Genomic DNA, 18,693 nt, shown 5'->3' on the forward strand with positions numbered 1-18,693 from the left:
AAGGTACCCAACACAGATTTAAAAAAAAATCAATCTAAAATCAGACTTGTACAACAACATTCTGCCCACCAGCTTATGTCCACAGGGCCTGGGGGACTTGAGGAACAGTTGGAAAAGGGTTAGAAAGGGGGGGTTAGACACTTTGCCAACTAGTGTCTCCCTGGGTGGAAGCAGAGAGCCGCTATCAGTCTCTGTTCACTTCACCAAGTGCGTCTGTTCGTGGCCTGCTGGTCCAGTCCCTGCTCCTGGCAGGGTACGCAGGTCTTCTCCTATACTATGCTGGCTCCTCAGCGGTCCTGGCGCCGGGATGGAGGTGATGGAGGATGTCGTACTGGAGGCAAGTCATAGTGTCCAGGGATGTGACTGTTCTTGGGCGAGTCATAGTGACCGGGAGGCAGGCCCGGAGGAAGAGGGGGCACAGAACCCACAGACTCTTCATCTGAAGACAGAGAGGACAGGATGAGGTGACTCCTCAACCTCCCCTGACTCCTCCTACTGTAGCCTCTTCCCACCCATAGAGAAGTGGACGGCAATGCATGTGGGTTGACTGGGCCAGACATCTGGATGTATGACTGAGCAAGGCCCTACCCCACCTGTCCACCTCTGACTCCCAACTCAGTCGCTACTTTTCTGGGTGCTATTTCTCTCTCTCTGGTGCTGTTCAAGCACCATCTCAATACTCAGCCTCCAGAGGAGGAAGACTCAAAGAAGAAGGGCAATTCTCCCAATATCATGGCTGCTTTGAGACCAAACCACCGAAAGGCCTTGGCCTTGCCATATCATACCACTGTTTGCTTCTCTCTCCTCCCCTTCTCCCTTCCTACTTCTCATGTTCCAGCGCCCTGTAGCCCTGCTGGGGACACGGAGGGCTCACTATGGCTCAAGGGACTGGGCTGCTCATAGGTGCCGCTGTCTCTCTGTGGCTGCAGTTGCCGCTGTTGCCTGTCCCGGAGATGAAGATGCTGCCTGGGAGTAGACACTGATGGAGGGCCTTTCATCTCCACATAGCTGCTCTCTCGGGGTTCCCCAGGCAGGCCGGGCAGGTCTCGGATGGTAGCATAGGGGTTCTCAGTGCTCAGGGACATAACGCTTGCCCCTAGTCCATCTTCAGAGACGGGACCTGAGGATCAAGGAAGAAAAAATCAGGCTCCTTGGAGGCCCTGGCTCCTTGACCCAGCTTCCTTTCCCTCCCTGTCTCTGTACTTATACCTTTATGACAGAATGGTCCAGAGCCGTTCCTGTGGCTATAGCTACAGCTATAGCTTCGGTCCAGGTGGCTGGTGCCTGAGGAAAGGTAAGTAGAAGTCAGACCCATGGCCTTCCCAAGCAGCCTCTGGAAGCAGGCTCTCCCCCCACCCCTACCCCACCAATTTGATCCAGCAGGTGAGGCTGCTCACATTCACCTCAGCCTTGGCCTCCAGGCACCTACCTCTGTCATGGGGCTCCCGTCGGTGCTTCCAGTCAGCAGGCAGTGTGGCGTGGTTCTCACGTCCATGGGCTCTGCTTGGCCGTTCAGGTGCCTGGGAGCTGACAAAGAGCTGACTGCCTGGAACCTGTAGGGGGACCACAAGCAAGGGTGAGGCTTTCCCAAGAGACACATCCCACCCACAGAGCATGCCTCCTCGAGGTACTGACCTTGTTAGGGGGTGGGGGGTTAGGAGAACACTGAGACAGGGTGTGGTAACTGGGGTTGGAGTAGTAGTGACTATAGCTCGGAGAGACATCTGCAGGACATACAGGGTGCCAGGTAGCTCAGACAGGAAGCCAGGGCAACAGCAGTTTGCCCTCCCTGTTTCCTCCACTCTTCTACCCCACATCCCATGGCGGGGTGCATATTCAGCAGTCCCCCACTGCCCATCAGTCACTTAAGCCCCTACACCAGCTCACCTGGCATGACGTAATCAGAGCCATCCAGTCGCCCAGTGCTGTAAGCCACTGCCAAGTGCTCGTGTTCCTTGCCCTTTTGCCAGTGGCGGTAGCCAATGAACAGTGCTATCAGGGCCACCACAAGGGTCCCTAGCACTGCAATGCCGATCACTGCGCCCAGTGAGTTATGGGTCACAGGAGAGGTGGGCATAAGGGTGAAGGACTCCTGGCTTCCTGTGAGATGACAGTGGGCACTGAGACAGGCACCTGTGTTCTGCTCGTGAACTTGAGTGCATTTTAAGGAAGATAGAGACAGTAGGAGGGCCCTGGGTCCAAGAGCCTAGGAGAAAACGAGGGTCAAGGGGGCTAAGAACTCACCCATTTTGCAGTGCTCACCACTGTGTCCTGGGGGACAGACACAAGCCCCAGTCTCTGGGTGGCACATCTCTCCAGGATCACACTGGCATGACTGGGAGCAGTTGACACCAAACATTCTCGGTGGGCAACCTAAAGACAGCCAAGAGGGCAGGTATGGGTCATGGACCCAGCAAGCTGCAGTCTTCTCGCAGATAAGGGCTTCAGTGGATCGGAGAGCCAGTGTGCTACTGGTACCTTCCAAGCAGTTGGGTCCAGTCCAGCCTGGCATGCAGACACAGCTCCCATCCTGTGGGTGGCAGGTTCCACCATGATGACACTGGCAGGTTTGGGAACATTTGAGTCCCCAGTGGCCCGGGGGACATGCTACAGGAGACAAGGAGCTGTCAGACAAGGCCTGGCCATACCCTTAGTATCTCTGAAGTCTTCAGCCTGGCTACCTCTTGGGGATTACGAAGGCTCCAAGGGACATTTTCACGCTGATGACCCAAATGTTCATCTCCAGCTGGCTGACCCACTACCCACTTGACATCTGCACTTGACTCTCTAACAAAATAATATACCCAGTGCTAAGGAACCAGAGGCTTCCCAGCTGCCCCCGGAGGCCTTAGCGCTGCCTTGTTTTTTCCTGTTTTCTATCATCTGCCTCTTGCCTGGGTGCTGGGATTACAGGCATGTTTACTACATCTGGCCTAAGGCATTATCTCTGTGTGGGATCCCAGCAAATAACCCAAGAGTAGATGCTGCTGAGTTCTGTGCAAAAATCCAAAAACACCTGTCAACAAGATCTCTTCCTTTATGCATTGCCTCTTGAAAGTGCAGTTAGCTCTCTCTGGGCAGCAGCTTCCTGCTCCCTTCAAAGCATGCTTCACCTGCTGCCTAAGGCCAGCCACTTCTTTATCATAGAGTTATGTGGGAGATAACACATAATAAAGATAACCCAAGACAGACGGCAACCATGGCAGGGAGGAAGAAGATCCACATTCCAGGTCACAGCCCCACACCCACACAGGTGTGGACTCAGTAGGTTATGAAAGCGAGTAGACATGTGGGTGAGAGGAAGTCATACGGGGGGGGGCAGTGAGGGAAAGGGATTGGATCAAGTCACATAGTATATGTGTATGAAATTTCCAAAGAATATGATAAATATTAATTTTTAAAAAGGAAGAGAAAATATCTTCAAGAGGGAACTTTTGGGGTTTTGCTATTCCATAAGCACCCTGCTCTTCCCATGCTGAAGGGAAGACAGTCTTCCCCTCTGACTTGCTCACTGGTGCATCTTCCCACTAACACGGGTACCCAGCCTGAGGGTGACAGCAGGCTCTTCCCTGTTACAGATAACTGAAGGAGGGAGGCTCTCTGGCCAGGGCCAGGAGAGGAGCCAGAGTGCACCCACCCAGGCAGCGGGCACACTGCCTCCCACAAGCTGCTACGTACACTCAGAGCAGTCTGGGCCTGTCCAGCCTGCCAGGCAGGAGCAGGTCCCATCCGATGGGTGGCAGGAAGAATGGTTGTTGCACTTGCAGGACACACAGCGTTTGCCATAGCGACCGGATGGGCAGGCTGAGGAAAGGGATGCATGGTGACTGGGGGGCTCTTGACCACTGCTGCCCTGCCCCCTTCCCACTGGAATAACTATCTTGGAGATGGGAGTCAGGGGCCAACCCATGGGATGGAAGGGGACTCCCAAATCTGAACTGCTAACAGGAGGGGCTGGGGTATAGTGAGCCTCACGCCTCTGGCAGGAGGGGCCTCGGAACCCTGGTGCACACACACAGTTGCCATTCTCAGGTACACAAGTACCACCATTTTTGCAGGTACAGGTATTGCTGCAGTTGGATCCCCAAAAGCCCTCTGGGCAAGGCAAGTGGCAGCGTGGGCCTGTAGGAGACAACCAGGCAGGGTTCATCTTCCATGGAGTACAACTCCACAGGAGACCTGGGGCCTAGACAGCCCAGAATGCTCACCCATCCAGCCAGCCTGACATCGGCACTGTCCATGAACAGGGTCACAGCCATCAGAGTGGTCACAGTCACAGACACTGGCACAACCTTCACCAAACTGTCCCTTCTTGGAGAGCAAAAGGAGGGGAGAGTAGGCTAGTCAGCTGAGGGGTGCTTGCCCTCCCCTCCCCTCCCCTCTCCTCCCCCAGGCAGGCGGGCCTGTGATCACTTACGGGGCAGGGAAGCTGGCAGTGAGCTCCGTGCCACCCAGCGGTGCAAGTACAGGCTCCAGTTTGGGGGCTGCAGACTCCCTCATGAGCACACTGGCAACTGGCATTACAACTGAAGCCCCAGGTGCCAGGGGGACAGGGCACAGAGCAGTTACCACGCTGCCAACCTGGAAAAGGTAAGCAGGTACATGCTGGGTGCTGAGTGTGCCCGCTTCATGCTGTGAACTGGGCATGAGAAAAGCGCACAAACTCTAGATGCTGAACACGCAGCAGCTGAATTCAAAGATTGCCACTGATGCAATGCTCAATTGCCTCGGCCTCGTACGGCTTTTACCCCACCTGGCCACCTCTGCCAGCCCACTTGAGCATCCTGTGTCCTCCATCCCACCTGGGCCTCCCCTGTCTCTCCTACAGAATGGACGAGCAACAAACCCAAGCTCATCGTGGTGGCCCCACCAGTCATCTGTAGGATAATGGGAAGAAATGGGCTGAAGACTTGAGGCTTGGTTAAGTCTGCTACCACTGGATCTGAACTCAGCTTATGGGCTACCAACATGCCATAGGGTCAGACCTTGGAAGTCCTCCCTGGCACTGGCATGATATGTTTCCGTAGAACTGAGGGTGAGAGATGCTCACCACAGAGACTTCTGGCCTACACCTTTTAGGGACAAGTATGATGTTTGTAGCTAAAGAAAGATGTTCTGGAGGCTGGAGAGATGGCTCAGCAGTTAAGAGCACCGACTGCTCTTCCAGAGGTTCTGAGTTCAATTCCCAGCACCCACATGGTGGCTCACAACCATCTGTAATGGGATCTGATGCCCTCTCCTGGTGTGCAGGAAGACAGCTACAATGTACTTGTATACATAAACAGTTCAAAAAACAAACAACAAGTGTGATCCCAGCACCCCCAAAGGGCTGAAATACAATGGGTGCTCAGACTTTGAGTCTATCCTGGGCTATATAGCAGGACTCTGTCTCAAAACAAAACAAAAATCCAGAAAGGGAGAAGTGCGGTGGGGGGAGCCAAGTCAGGGACGGATGAGAGAAGTCAAGAAACGAGGCATATTCAAGCAGAAACTAGCCCGGATCCGTTCCCACAGGGCCATCTCTAATAAGCACAGCCCTATGGGTGCTCTCCTCGCCCCGACCCCCGACCCTTGCCCTCAGCGCTGCACCGGGTCTGCCACTCCCTAGTCCATTACCTTCCTTGCAGATGCACGTGCCGTCGATGGGAGAGCAGGCAATGGCATTTTCGCAGGAGCAGCGGGAGGAGCAATTGATCCCGTAAGTGTCGGGTGGACATAGGTTAGCACAGTGAGGTCCCTGAAAGCCCAAAGCAGAGTGAGGGGCAGCTCGGAGTCTACCCACCCAACTCCTCTCCCGCTGTGGGGCACAGCCTCACCGTGTAGCCGGGTGCGCACCGGCAGAGGCCGCTGTCGGCCAGGCAGACCCCGCCGTGCAGACAAAGGCAGTGCTCCTGGCAGCCGGGGCCGTGCGTGTCCTGAGGGCAGCTCTCGTTGCAGTGGAGGCCGGCCCAACCTGGCTGACAGGAGCACTCGCCGTGCATCGGGTGGCAGCTGTGGGTGCAGAAAGGGACATGGGAGTCTAAACCAAACTGGGGGGGGGGGTCTCCGCTGAGCCCGAATAGTGAGCCAGGGGTTCAGTGAGATCAAGAGAGCCAGGCTTGGATAAGGAGGGCTGTCCAAGCCGCCTCTGCCTCTTTCCCAGACCCCTCCTCAATCCTTCTGTGACATCGGTGCCCCTCTTAGCTATACCCTAATTTTTTTCTGGGGGCTCCAGACCAAACACCGGTCTCCCATGACCATGTCTCCCACAGCCCACCTGAGACTGTGTTCTGGGTCGCAGGTGCAGGGCTCCTGGCAGCTCAGACCATAGCGGCCGTCTGGACAGAGGCGCTCAACGCAGCGATCGCCTGTGAAGCCATGTTCGCACAGACAGGCGCCATTGGCAGGAAAGCAACGGGCACCAGGAGCGCAGTCACAAGTCTCAGCACAATCTTGACCGAAGCGGCCCACAGGGCACTCTTCACGGCACCTGGGTCCCGGGTTATGTACAGTTGTAGAAACTGGACTCCACCACCTCCTGGTCCACTCCAGCTCCCTGGGGCCACACACTCACCGATCCCCGATATAGCCAGGAGCACAGTGGCACTGCCCAGTAAACCTGTCACAGAGGCCACCGTTGTGGCAGTGACATTCGTGAGTACAGTTCGGTCCATGGAAACCCTCTGGGCATGGTAGGGAACAGATGACACCCTAGGGGGAAGGGGATGAAAAGTCACTTAATCCCCTTCTCATGACCACTCAGACCTCTCCAGGGTCCCGAGTGCCCATCCCATGAAAGCACTGGCTCAGAGCCCTGCCCACAGCCACCCTCAGAATTCTCTTGGGAATCCCAACCCCATGCACACAGGCTCCCACCCTTCATACCATCCAGCCCGGTGGGCAGCTGCAGGAGCCCTGGGAGCCCTGAGGAACACCTCCATTTTGGCAAGGATAGGTTCTGGGGCAGAAGAAGCCATCAGTGCCCTGTGAACAGGGCACATTACAGCTGTGGAATAGGGGGTGAGGTCAGAGGGTCAGGAGGAAGAAACTTCAGGGGGCCCTCTTTGCTCCCCAAGGTTGCCCCCTGCACAGAAGGGGTTTCTGGGACAGGTAACTGTCAAGGACACCCCAGCATCAGCAGGTGGGGAAAGCAAGGGTGTATGACAGGTCTGCTCCTCCAGCACGCAGGACCCTATGCATCTCCTCTGCTCAGGTGGTCCCCTCTTGATTCCTGCTCCTAGACAGCTCCTCCACCCTGGAGAACTCAACCCAGCCCTCTCTGCACGGCCTGGATTCTGCCTAGGTCTGCAGCTCAGCCTCACTTGATGGCATTCCTTCTCTCCACCCCACCCCGTGTGTGTGTGTGTGTGTGTGTGTGTGTGTGTGTGTGTGTGTGTGTCTGTCTGTCTGTCTGTCTGTCTGTCTGTGTGTCTGTCTCTGTCTGTGTCTGTCTCTCTGTCTCTCTGTCTATCTCTCTGTCTCTCTCTCTCTCTCTCTCTCTCTCTCTCTCTCTCGCACGCACGCACGCACGCACACACACACACACACACTTTTCTAATGCTATGATAGTGGCAGCTAGCCTAGGGAATCGTTCACAAAGAATTGATGGCTGTTCAAGGCTGCTTGGATGGTACCCAGCAGAGCTGAACTGAGATTTCAGTCTCTCATGTATGGTCCTATGTCTGTGGCCTCATCACACACCTGGGTCCTGTTCTCCCTGGGGGGCAGAAGCAGGCTCCATCCTGGGGGTCACAGGATGCCCCATGGCAATGGCAACCAAACTGGCAGGCAGGACCATAGTGGCCAGCAGGGCAGGGCTGAAGGCAGTTGGGGGGCTGCAGGCCAGAGGGGCAAAAACACACCCCACTCTTGGGGTCACAAGAGCTGCTGTTGCCACAGTGGCAGAGCTTGTCACACTGTGGTCCCCACATTCCTGGGGCACACTCTGTGGAACAGAAAATGGAAGGGAGTCACCAGGGACTTAGACCCTTCCCAGCTTCCTGGTAGGCCCAGACCCACAGCCCACCCAGCCATCTCCTCTACCACATCTCCAGAAAAGGCAGCTAGCAGCAATGGACTCCCATAAAAACCACCCTGGAGTCACTAGCAACTTACCACTGGAGCAGTCGTCGCCCCGCCAGCCTGGTGCGCACTGGCACTGATTAGGGGCCACACAGCGACCATGGACACACTCCTGGGCACAGAGCGCTGCTCAGAGACAAGATGAATGAGAACACACCTCCACCTACCTTCCCATCTTTAATCTATGAAGCCAGAGCCACTTCCTCCCGTACCCGGTCCTGCAGCTTCGCAAGCGCCGGCTCTGTCTGGGATGAAAACTTGGGGAGCAACTCAGGGTTAGACTGGGTAGGACCCCAGGGGTCCAGACTGCCTGACTCCTTTCTGTGAACATTTCTAAACATCTTGTCGGGGAAATAGGGGGTGGGGATTCTCAAATGGTAGCTGGATAGCGATATGGTCAGAAAGGGCAGGAGCTGAGGTGAGGGTTGAGTCAGGCTGGGAAGCTGAGCCTGCGGGGATTGGTGACCAGTCAGAGCTAAATGAAAGGTCAGAGGTCAGGACAGTCCATCCGAAGATAGACTCACAGTATGCTAGGGAACAAGAGACTGGGTAATAGCAAGCCCAGCCTCCACTGCCAGCCCCTCTTCAGCCCTGTCACCCCAACCCCAGCTATAGCTACTGGCCAAAGGGGAATTGAAGGAGCAGATAGTAGCATCCCACCAAGGCACCTATCACTAGGTCAGGGAAAAATTCAGATGGCTGGGCCCCTCCCATTCCATTCCTACCCCGGCCCAACTCGGGACTCACGGACACAGGCTCCACGGCTCTCATAGTAACCCCCACAGCACTGCAGGCGTGGACGGGAGTCCATCTTTACCACCTGACGGTACACAGTCCGGTAGACAACCCTGCAGCGGCCCAGGACATGGCCATCAGTGCTTCTAGCTGAGGCCCTGGCTGCCCTATATACTCCTCACACCTCAGTGAGGCACAAGAGGAGGTCAGAGGTTAAGCATTCCCTCTCTGCCCCACATCAGCCACACAGTGTATGATGAACCAGACACACCTTCACAGGCCACACAGGTGCCCATGGGGACAGGTGAATGCCTAAGGTCAGAATGCCCTCTGAGCACCCAATGTTGTCAGAGAGGCTGGGGCTTAACCAGCTCCTGGCCCACAGAAGGATAAAGCACTCACGTAGGCTGAGCACAGGTGTGGGGGTCCTCCCAGGGCCTGTCGCAGGACTCAGCTGGGAGCAGGCTGAAGGGCCGCAGGTGGGACTCCTTAGTGGTCGTAGTGAAGCTATGGGATGAGAACAGGTCAGGGGCAAGGACAGCCTGAGACTGGAGATGGCAAGGCAGAGCAGAAAGCCAAAGCCAGGTTTCACCTGTAGAGAATCAGTACCCCAGTATTTGGGCTTCCTCCTCCTGCTCCCTACCTGTAGATACTTCTAGAACTGCAATGTTCTAGGACTCCGCCTCCCAGAGCTATTTCTCATCCTACGGGCCAAAGCCTTATACACACGCACGAACATGCATGCATGTATCCCTCCAAATGTAGAAAGATTGAACTTGCCGGGCGGTGGTGGCGCACGCCTTTAATCCCAGCACTTGGGAGGCAGAGGCAGGCAGATTTCTGAGTTTGAGGCCAGCCTGGTCTACAGAGTGAGTTCCAGGACAGCCAGGGCTACACAGAGAAACCCTGTCTCAAAAAAAACAAACAAACAAAAAAACAAAAAAACAAAAACAAAAACAAAAAAAAAGAAAGAAAGAAAGATTGAACTTGTTTGGACCTATCTAGTAGCGATGGATTAAAGCACTTTTGGCTAGCTTCTGCCCACAGCCCTGTGTTCCCGTCCTGTCCCTACCTTCCGCAGCCAGCCCCTCTGCTTCATCTACAATGAATGGCTCCCTCCCACAGGAACCCAGGGACAAAGACAGGGAGCAACTGGTGTCAGAGACAGGACAGAGATGAGAGAAGGGCAGCAGTGGGAAAGGTCAAACACCACAGAGGATGCAAAGAGACCAGAAAAAGATCCCTAGGAGCCACCCCTGTGGGATAAGCTTGGACTCTTCTCACCTTTCCCAAAAGGTACAGACATTGGGATCACTGGAGCTGAGTGTTCCAGCCAGACGCAGGCCTACGGCCAGGAGGAGGAAGGGGCGAAGTGGCATTGCAGAGGCCTGCAATAGGGCACACGGCAACAGAGCAGCGCTGCAGATGGCAGCCGGAAGGACATATCTGCAAAGATTCAAGCAGGACACATGCTGGAGAGACCAGCCCACTGCCTCCCTAGTACTCTGGTCCATGTAGCAGGGCTCCAGCTTCCCCAGAACGGTGCTCCAGCTTCCCCAGAACGGTGCTCCTAGCGCACTTCTGTGTCTCCAGGTCTCAGCTCAGTTTGCTAACACACTGACCCCAGCTCTCATTATTCCTAGAGTTCTTTCTGTGCCTCAGGCCTGGCTTGAGTGCCATCTTCCTTTTCTGTCTGGTCCCTGACAACTCCATCTCCCACCAACACACACACACACAGAGAGAGAGAGAGAGAGAGAGAGAGAGAGAACACGCTCATCTCTCTTAAGAGTCTCCTAACACTACACATCAACTTCTCTTGTCCCCCGAGCACCCTCTAGCCTAGCAAATATCCAGGACACCACAGTGTGAAGCTGGGACCAATGAAGGAGGTCCTGAGGGAAGCCAACTTGGGCTCAGTTCAAGAGAACTTTCCAATGGACAGTTCAGTATCGGATGCCCCTGAGAGCAAGCTTCCATTGCTGTATGTAGCCAGGCAAGAGCCAAAGCTACTGACGAAGCACAGGAGGTTCCTGCTCTGGGGGACGGCATATGTGGGGCTGCAGCTGGGTGGCCGCACAGTCACTGGTGCGCCCCAAGGGGGCAGTTTCCATGTGGCTCTAGGAAACTGGCCCCTCACCAGCTCCACACCTCGGCCTCACCCAGAGGGTGGGAAGAGAGTCATGGCCTTGGATGTGATGAGTTTTTCTCTGAATGCCAAGGCTCCTGAAAGGCTGAGGGCTAGAGGCCACCCCTCTGCCTCTGTGTTCCTGTTTTCTGTTTGGAGTTTCTTAAACTTGACCAGGCTCCCTGCTCAACCCTCCAGAGATGCCCACCATCTGCTTGTAATTTTTCTGAGAGGTCGCAGTCACTGGCCCCTTACACCCCTGAGTATCTCTGGAATGCTTGCTGCAGCCCCACCCCAACCCCCACCCACCCACATATTCTGGCAGATCATAATTCTCTCAGCTCAGATAGGGCGCCTTCTCAGATTAACATAGACTCCCTAACTGAACCCCAACTCCCTGCTGTGGTCCAGCCCCACCTTTAACCCCAACACTTGAATGGCCCTCTTCACCCTATGTCACTGCCTCCCAGAGTGACCCTTTCCAATTCCCTCACTGACCAGAGCCACTGCACCCGGCTGACTCTAGGTTTCTCTCACTCAACCAAGTGACTCACCAGTGATGGCCAGCATGGGCCTGGGAAGCCAGATGATGTCCCAGTCCTCAGGAACTAGGTGCTAAAAAGGGGAAACTCAGCTGGGTGGTGGTGGCACAAGCCTGTAGACTCAGTATTCAGGAGACAGGCAGGCGGATATCTGAGTGTGAGGCCAGCCAGGTCCACACAGTGAATGTCTCTGTGGTGTTCCACCCCCACAGCACTTTGCACCAGTGTGAAGGGGTCTCATTTGGCCGGCTTGGCTACTGGGCTGACACTGTGACCTTCGGAAACGGGGGTCAAGGGAGCAATGCTGAGCCCTGTGTCCAGGGAGCCACACCATAGTCAGAGGACACACAACCTAACACAGCGAGTGTATAACCAGACACTGTCCCTACTGCTACCAAGTCAGTTCCTTCCTCAAGGTTCCCAAACTGTCTCCTCCAATCTTACCCTACTCACTGGCCACCAGCAGGGTTGACTCTAACTGGTTCTAGCTACTCCCCAAACTCCCACAGGGGTGTTTCACAGCCAGGGCCATGGAAGGAACCCAGAGCTCTGTACACTTCGTCTGCCCTACTCTGATCTTTCCCATTGTCCGTTCTTGCAAATTCCTGGGCTCCAGTCGGGATGCAGCCTCATCTATGGAGTCACCCATGGGGGGCGGGGCGGGGCAGTGAGCTGCCCCTGTCCTGTCTGTTCCCAGGGTCCACAGCGTGGTGGTGGGTGGGGCCCATAGCAGGAAGAAGACTGAGGTAAGGTGGAGGTGGCTGGAGCTGAGGCTATGTAGTCTTCAAAGTTTCACCTGCCCTTACCCCACCCCACCCCGGCCAGAAGCATCAGCAAGTGTTACCAATCTCCCCCTTAAGCTGCCAGAGAAAATAGTTCCTGCTGGGTGCTTAGGATGCCCCCACCCCCACCCCCACCCCCACCCCCACCCCCCACCCCACCCCACCCCCGCACAAAACAAGGGCTATTACTAACTGCAGCTCTGCTAAGAGGGTAGCTGACTGGAGAAAGGCTACCTTCCCTCCTTCCAATGGCCTTCAGGGTGGGGCTGCCCTGCGGAGGAGTCTTCAGCTGCTCTGTCCAGGGCTAGAAGCCAAGATGGGGTCAGCAGAGACCTGTGGGTGGACAATAGGAAGGGGAGATAGAAAGGGAGCCCTAGCAAAGAGCAGAGGACTTTACCTGACCATTCCCAGCCTGAAAAATAAGCACAGGCCTGACGAGGACCCCAAAGCCTCCCAAGCTGGCTTCCCCCTGCGGGTCTGGGGCCCCTGACACCTGTCCCTTGACCCCTCTTGGGCCTCTTCTACCCGACTCCCATCTCCCACCAAGCTTCTGGTTTGATGCAAACCCCAAAGGGCTTTCCCTCACAACCAGTCAAAATGTGACCCTGTATTATTCTGGGACGGGTCCGGCAGGGATTGAGTGACTAGCTCAGCCCTCTCAGAAGGTGCTCAACTATCCAGTCCACAAGTAAGGAAGCAGGCCGGGTACACGTTTGAGCCTGCTGCCCAAGGCCCATAGCCATGGTGTTGGAAGGGGACTCAGCAGCAGCAGAGACCTCCCAGTAGTTCTACTTCTGGAGGGGGACTAGGAACCCCGGGGCTTGTATCTTTACAGCCTTAGTTACAGGAGCGGGGAGCTGGCCAGAGACTGGACAAGAGAAAGAGAGGCTGCCTCAGAACACGATCAGAGGCGTGGGAACCGCACAGAAGGCGGGTCAAAACCAACAACTTTTCTCTCCCACCTCCACATGCAAATTGCTGGGCTCTCAGCCAGGCCCGGCTCCATTTCCTGCCTGCAAGGCTGCAAGCTACATTCCTGCCTCTCAGCCTCCAAGTCCCACAGGGCCCTGATCTGTTCCCTTTCCAGGAGCCCCGTCTGCCCTGACTGCACCCCAGCCTCTGGGAGAAGGATGTGAGTCTAGGGCCTCTGGGAGCTGGTACATGCTAGACAGTTCTTACCCAGCAACCAGCAATGGGAAAGATGGAAAGAAGACTCGGGCACTTCTGCCGCTTATTTCCAGGCCCCACCCCCACCCCACCCAGGAGTGGTGTAGCATCGGATAACCATTGCACTCTGGCCCTTTTTCTCCAGCTCCAGAGAATGGTAGCATACTCCACCACAAGGCTACTGTGCAGATTAAATGTGGTGCCAATCTGTAACACGTACTGCTCCATTCACATTGGCTGTATCCAACATCCACAGGACCTCCTGCAATCCCTGGCATTCATTCCAGGAAAAACTGGAGTTGTTGTCCCCCCACCCCCACCCCCTCTCTCCCTGAAGAACCCCCATGATGATCCGGGAATAAACAGAGTTGAAAGTGCTGACGGGGGAGAAACTAAGTGGAGGCGGGAGAAGCCAGAACCTGATCCCCAGAATGGTGGGCTGCATGCCAGGTGCATCTTCACCCTAGAGCCAATCACTGAGCAGGATCTGTGAATTCTGTCCTCCCTCGCCTGCGGTACCAACTCCATCCAGAGTATCTAGTCCTGTCCCTGTCACAAGCTGTGTGTCTTTGGTCATGTCACTTGAACCCTCTGAGCCTCCATCCCCGTATCAGCCTCCTGGGACTGTTTACACCTGGCACCTCCGACTTTTCCCCTTCACCGATGATCTATCTGGTCAGTAAGCCTTCCATCCCGTGAAGGTTGTCACATACAGCTGAGCTGCATGTTCCCCACACAATGTCCTCTGCCTCCTAACGAGGGGTGGACGTATGAACACACACAGATGTACAGCTTAGCTCGGGTCTGAGGTGAGCTTTTTAGTTTCTGTCTCTCTTTGCCCTTTCCTGAGCTGCCTTTACCATTGAAACGGGCTCACACAGTCCTTCCCAGCCAGGAATGAGACCCCAGCCCAGACCCCCACATTCTCCCCACAGAAGAGCTAGCCTGGATGGCCCAGTGGCACCTCATACCAGAATCTCTATGAGCACACTCAAACATGGGCCCCTCCTACACCCAGCCAAGCCAGGCTTCGGCACGCCAGGCATGTCTGCCGGATGGAGGGGCCGGAAGCCGGAGAGAAGCAGACTAGAGGCCAGGGCAGCAGAAGCCGAGCAGGGGTGAGAGGCTGGCCTGCTGCTGGCTCAGGAAACGGAGGCCAGAGGGTCTACCATAGGCCTTGTTTACTCATCAGGAAATAGAGAACCAGCAGGGATTCTGACTCACAATCTAAGCCAGTCTCCGCCCCAGCTCCAGCCCTAACTGCCACCTGGGGTGAGGTGGCCCTTTTCACAAAGCAGGCAGGAGGGTCTTTGTAAAATGTGTTGCCCAGGGGCTGTGTCTGGCCACCAGACTAGGACAAGCCTGGAGAGTAGCTACCCCACTAGCCTGCCTTTCTTACCACCACCCAGAGATTACCTTCAGAAAGTACAATTCTGGCAAGCAAGGTGACATATTTTTAATCCCAACATTCAGGAGGCTGAGATAGGATAATTTATTCCAGGACAGCCTGGGCTACATTACAGAAAGTGAGCTACTGTCTCAAAAAAAAATTTTTTTTTTTCTCACGTAGTACAGTTCTGCTCTGGCTACTGCCTGCTTCTACTACCTTCTGTGGACCCTCATTGCAGGAAAGGCCAGTTATACCAAGCATCTAGCCCTGTGACACTCACTAAAGCCAAAGTCCCCACACCCCTCTCACTGTGCAGCTGCCTCTGCTCAAGCCTCTTCAGAATGTCCAGTTCCTCCCAACCTTTGAGACCAGACTTAACCAAGAAGCTCCCCAGAACTCAAGCCTCACCTTCCCTCTCTGCCCTCTAGGCTTAAAAAGTCACAGGCCCCCATGGCTCAGAGGAGCTCTGGCTATTTTCCCTGGCTCTAAGTGGTGCGCTTCCCCACCACCACCTGACACAGGGACGTGATCCAGTCAAAGTCAGTACCCATGTTCCTCCTCTGAGAATGAGCAGAGCTAACCTAGGCCACTCCAGGGCTGAGAGCAGAACACTGCTGTCTAGGGAGGGGCTGAGGGACAGCCTTCTGTGTGTTCTGTCTCATCCTGTGCAACACTCATCACTACTAGTGTAGACCAAGGTTTCCTCCCAGACCATCCCTGGGCCACACTGGGCTTTCTCGCTGGTCTAGGTTTGCTTGGTGGTGCTGGGAGTGGAGCCCTGGACCTTAAGCCTGCTTGGCAAGTACTCTACCACTGAGCTTACCCTAGCTGGCCCATAATGCTTAGCAACAACTGTCTGCCACCATGTCAGACTTGCCTTGGGCAAGGCCCTTCACCACATACCTGAGTGCCCGGCACCAGGCAGCACCCACAGCAGTTGTGTGGCAGGGTTGAGTGGGCACCCTGAACTGAGAACAGAGCACTGTGTGTGACCTTCCTTCTGCTCCCCATCAGGCCTCCTAAAGCCCAAACACAGTGCAGTGAGACTGGTAAAAAGAAAGCAAGGGCTGAAGGGATGGCTCAGTGGTTAAGAGCACTGACTGCTCTTCCAGAGGTCCTGAGTTCAATTCCCAGCAACCACATGGTGGCTCACAACCATCTGTAATGGGATCTGATGCTCTCTTCTGGTGTGTCTGAAGCCAGCTACAGTGTACTCACATACATAAAAAAAATAAATATAAAAGAAAAAAAAAAAAAAGGAGAAATGCAGAAAGACTAAACACATACTGAAAGATGGCTTTCCATCTGCCATGCTGCCCTCGGTCAGGAACTCTTTAGGATCGGCCTCCACGTTCCCAGGTGGTGAGTGGGATAAGGGGTTAGTTCTTACAGAGGTCTGTACAGAATACAGACATGCAAGGCTCTGAGCCATATAGCAGGTAGGAGGTGTGGACCAGATGTGAATCCTCATCCTGGACCTCTGGGAAATGCCCACCCATCACAGTCTGTAAATCCTTCCAACACAGGGACTGAATCCCAGATGCAACCACAGGAAGAGAGAGGTGCCCACACTCAGGGTCCTGCTTACAGGCTGCTTCTCTCAGGCTATGAGCAGGTGTGTAACATGAGGGAAACCCAGTGAGGGCTAGCCTTTTCCTCCTCTAAGCTATTGTACGAATAGGTAAGTATTTTGCCCTAGGTGGATAATTTGCCATTCTTCATATAAGCTACTGGAGCACAGCAGGGGTCCAGACCAGGCCTCAGTGCAGACTCTGGGAACCCTTCCTTCCACCCCTATGGCTTCTCCTCCACCTGGGATCTTTGTTCTCAAGCTCTATATCCACAGCTCTCTCCCCAGGCCTTGTTTTGCCAAGTCTGTGTGTCTGCACTGGCCTGCATCTGTGTTTATGTCCGTCCATCCTCCCCCCTCCGGCCTTTCTGCTAGCTTCCACCACCACAGGGCAGGTACCAGGAGTCACCATCCTGTGCCAAGCTGGAGTTTCCTCAGAGAAGCCGAGGGGCTGTAGAGCCCCATACAGTGGCTGTGGCAACTATCTTTCTCTAGGTTTCTCGCTGATGGAGCAGGCTGCCTGGGGAACGTTTCCTCTTCTGGGACCATCTGATAGGGCATGTTGGAGTGGAGTGGAGAAGCAAAAGCCAACCCTCCCACTTCACCCTTCGCTGAGAAGAAAAAGGCAAGCAAGGGAGGTGGCAGGGATAAGGAGGCTGGCTTTGGACGAGCAGCAAAGGGTAGGCTGGCGGGTGGGAGGCCAGTCCACACCCTCCTCACCCCTGCACACAGAGACACAGGTAGGGCAGTGTACTATGGGGTGGAGTTCGGTTTGGAGAACAGCCTCCAACCCCCTAGGCCTAGCAGAGGCAGGGGTTGAGAACTGACCCCTTATCCGGCCCTGCTGAGAGCTGAGGCCTGGCTGAGCCTGGGAACCTCGACCAGGACATGCTGTTCCAATCTCGTGGGACCAGAGGTCACTGTCCCCAGCTGAGGCTGCAGACTCTACTAAAAGTCCAAAACAGGGAGTTACAAGTCCATGGCTAGAGGGTGGAAATAGGGATGCAAGTTGAGGGAGGCCTTACTGAATGGAGCTTGGGCTCGGGGGCTCACACCATCTGCCCAGCTATAGGCCCACATCATCCAGGAAAAACAAAAACAAACACACAAAAATAGAAAACCTCAGAGACTATAGGTGCCTGTAGCTGACCTCTCTCCTACAAGATGGGAAAGGACGTGCAAGTCCAATCCCTTCCCTGGGCAGGGATAGAGGAGTAGCAGTATGAACACTAAACAGGGTCTTTCTCCGGCAGACATACTTTCCCTCAGTCACAGGGGAAGACAGACAGGCAACTGCGTTTTGTTAGTCCCTTCAGAAAGAAGAAACTGGGGGACGGAGGGAAGACAAGATTTAGGGTTACTTTTCAGGGCTTCAGTAATCACCAAGGTTCTACAACTAGCAAACGGCACACTGGAATCCAGGAGACTTGTAGGCTGCCTTCCCGTGGGCAAAGAGAACAGTCTCCCAGGCCAGTCCTGGTCCCGTCCTAGGTCTTATCCTTAGAGCTACGCAGCTTTCTTTTCTACTTAGATGGGTCTCCCTCTCTCCCTTCTCTGCTCTCTTCACTTAGGCGGCTCTCTCTACTTACCTCTTTCCCCTCTCTCCTTTCTCCCTTCTCTTCTCTCTTTCCACTTAGACGGACCGCGGACCGCGACACACACACACAGTACGCCCCCACCCCCCCCCCCCCCAACTCGTTTTCCGCTCCGCAGGTTTCAGCCGAGCGGTCTCGGGCTCCAGAGCCCAGGGTGGGTCACTCACCTGCCTCGGAGCTCGCAGTTCGGCTTGGCGTGTGCACCGACGGGTCCCGCTGGCCGACGGAGCCGGCTGCGCGGGCAGGAAGGGGGTGGGCCTCCGCCCGCGCCCAGGCAGGAAGTCCGCGCGGGGAGGCAGGAGCCCGGCCGGGTGGGGTCAGCCCTCCGCACGCCTGTCTGAGAAGTGGACGGGGAGAGCCGCCCAACCTGACAGGCTCCGGACCAGCCCGGGCTCCCGGCGTCGCGGTCCACCCGACGCCTCTCTTTCCTGCCCGGCGGCGCCCCCTGGCGGCGTGTAGGGGAAGAGCACCCTGTCTGCACGGTCAGATCACTGTGACCTTTGCGTGGGTCGAAGCACGAAGCTGCTACATAAAGAGGCCAGAGCAAGAGCTGAGCGGATGTCCATCAGCTTGCTCCCAAGCACTCAGCGACCTACCACAGTCAGGGCTCAGGACAAAGACAACTTGGACCTGGGGGGGGGGGGGTGCGGGTTATGCTGCAGGCCCTAGGTTGAATTCTAAGCAGCAGGGACACCTTTACTTAAAGAGTGATTGACATAATAAAAA

At 55.4% G+C, this 18,693-nt stretch overlaps 1 protein-coding gene across 7 annotated transcripts; it reads right to left on the reverse strand.

Moving 5' to 3' along the window:
* Nucleotides 1–17: 17 nt before the first annotated feature.
* Pear1 (platelet endothelial aggregation receptor 1) lies at nucleotides 18–18,335 on the reverse strand. 7 transcript variants are annotated; one of them, XM_076932637.1, is made up of 25 exons: nucleotides 18,135–18,335; nucleotides 12,480–12,578; nucleotides 11,476–11,536; nucleotides 10,081–10,184; nucleotides 9,199–9,303; nucleotides 8,809–8,909; nucleotides 8,095–8,187; nucleotides 7,681–7,924; nucleotides 6,865–6,985; nucleotides 6,554–6,690; nucleotides 6,257–6,469; nucleotides 5,817–5,991; nucleotides 5,617–5,737; nucleotides 4,418–4,581; nucleotides 4,209–4,311; nucleotides 3,976–4,122; nucleotides 3,679–3,804; nucleotides 2,479–2,607; nucleotides 2,245–2,373; nucleotides 1,888–2,100; nucleotides 1,636–1,724; nucleotides 1,430–1,553; nucleotides 1,210–1,284; nucleotides 875–1,120; nucleotides 18–439 (listed from the first exon to the last, which is right to left on the reverse strand). In XM_076932637.1, exons 4-25 carry the CDS (start codon nucleotides 10,173–10,175, stop codon nucleotides 288–290), a joined length of 3,102 nt encoding a protein of 1,033 aa, XP_076788752.1. In that variant the 5' UTR covers nucleotides 10,176–10,184; nucleotides 11,476–11,536; nucleotides 12,480–12,578; nucleotides 18,135–18,335; the 3' UTR covers nucleotides 18–287. The 7 variants fall into 7 exon arrangements, with proteins under 7 accessions (XP_076788752.1, XP_076788753.1, XP_076788751.1 ...); XM_076932638.1 differs by having other exon boundaries at nucleotides 12,439–12,578; XM_076932636.1 differs by having other exon boundaries at nucleotides 10,081–10,242; nucleotides 18,135–18,334.
* Nucleotides 18,336–18,693: the final 358 nt, after the last annotated feature.

This window comes from Arvicanthis niloticus, chromosome 4, assembly GCF_011762505.2.
Source record: "Arvicanthis niloticus isolate mArvNil1 chromosome 4, mArvNil1.pat.X, whole genome shotgun sequence".
NCBI classification, from domain to species: domain Eukaryota; kingdom Metazoa; phylum Chordata; class Mammalia; order Rodentia; family Muridae; genus Arvicanthis; species Arvicanthis niloticus.

Coding starts and splice junctions, on each gene's coding strand:
- Pear1 (XM_076932640.1), bottom strand. CDS start 10,175: ATGCCACTTCGCCCCTTCCTCCTCCTGGCCGTAGGCCTGCGTCTGGCT. Junction 6,470..6,553: donor CCTGGCTATATCGGGGATCG/GTGAGTGTGTGG, acceptor CCCGGGACCCAG/GTGCCGTGAAGAGTGCCCTG. Junction 1,285..1,429: donor ACGGGAGCCCCATGACAGAG/GTAGGTGCCTGG, acceptor ACCTTTCCTCAG/GCACCAGCCACCTGGACCGA.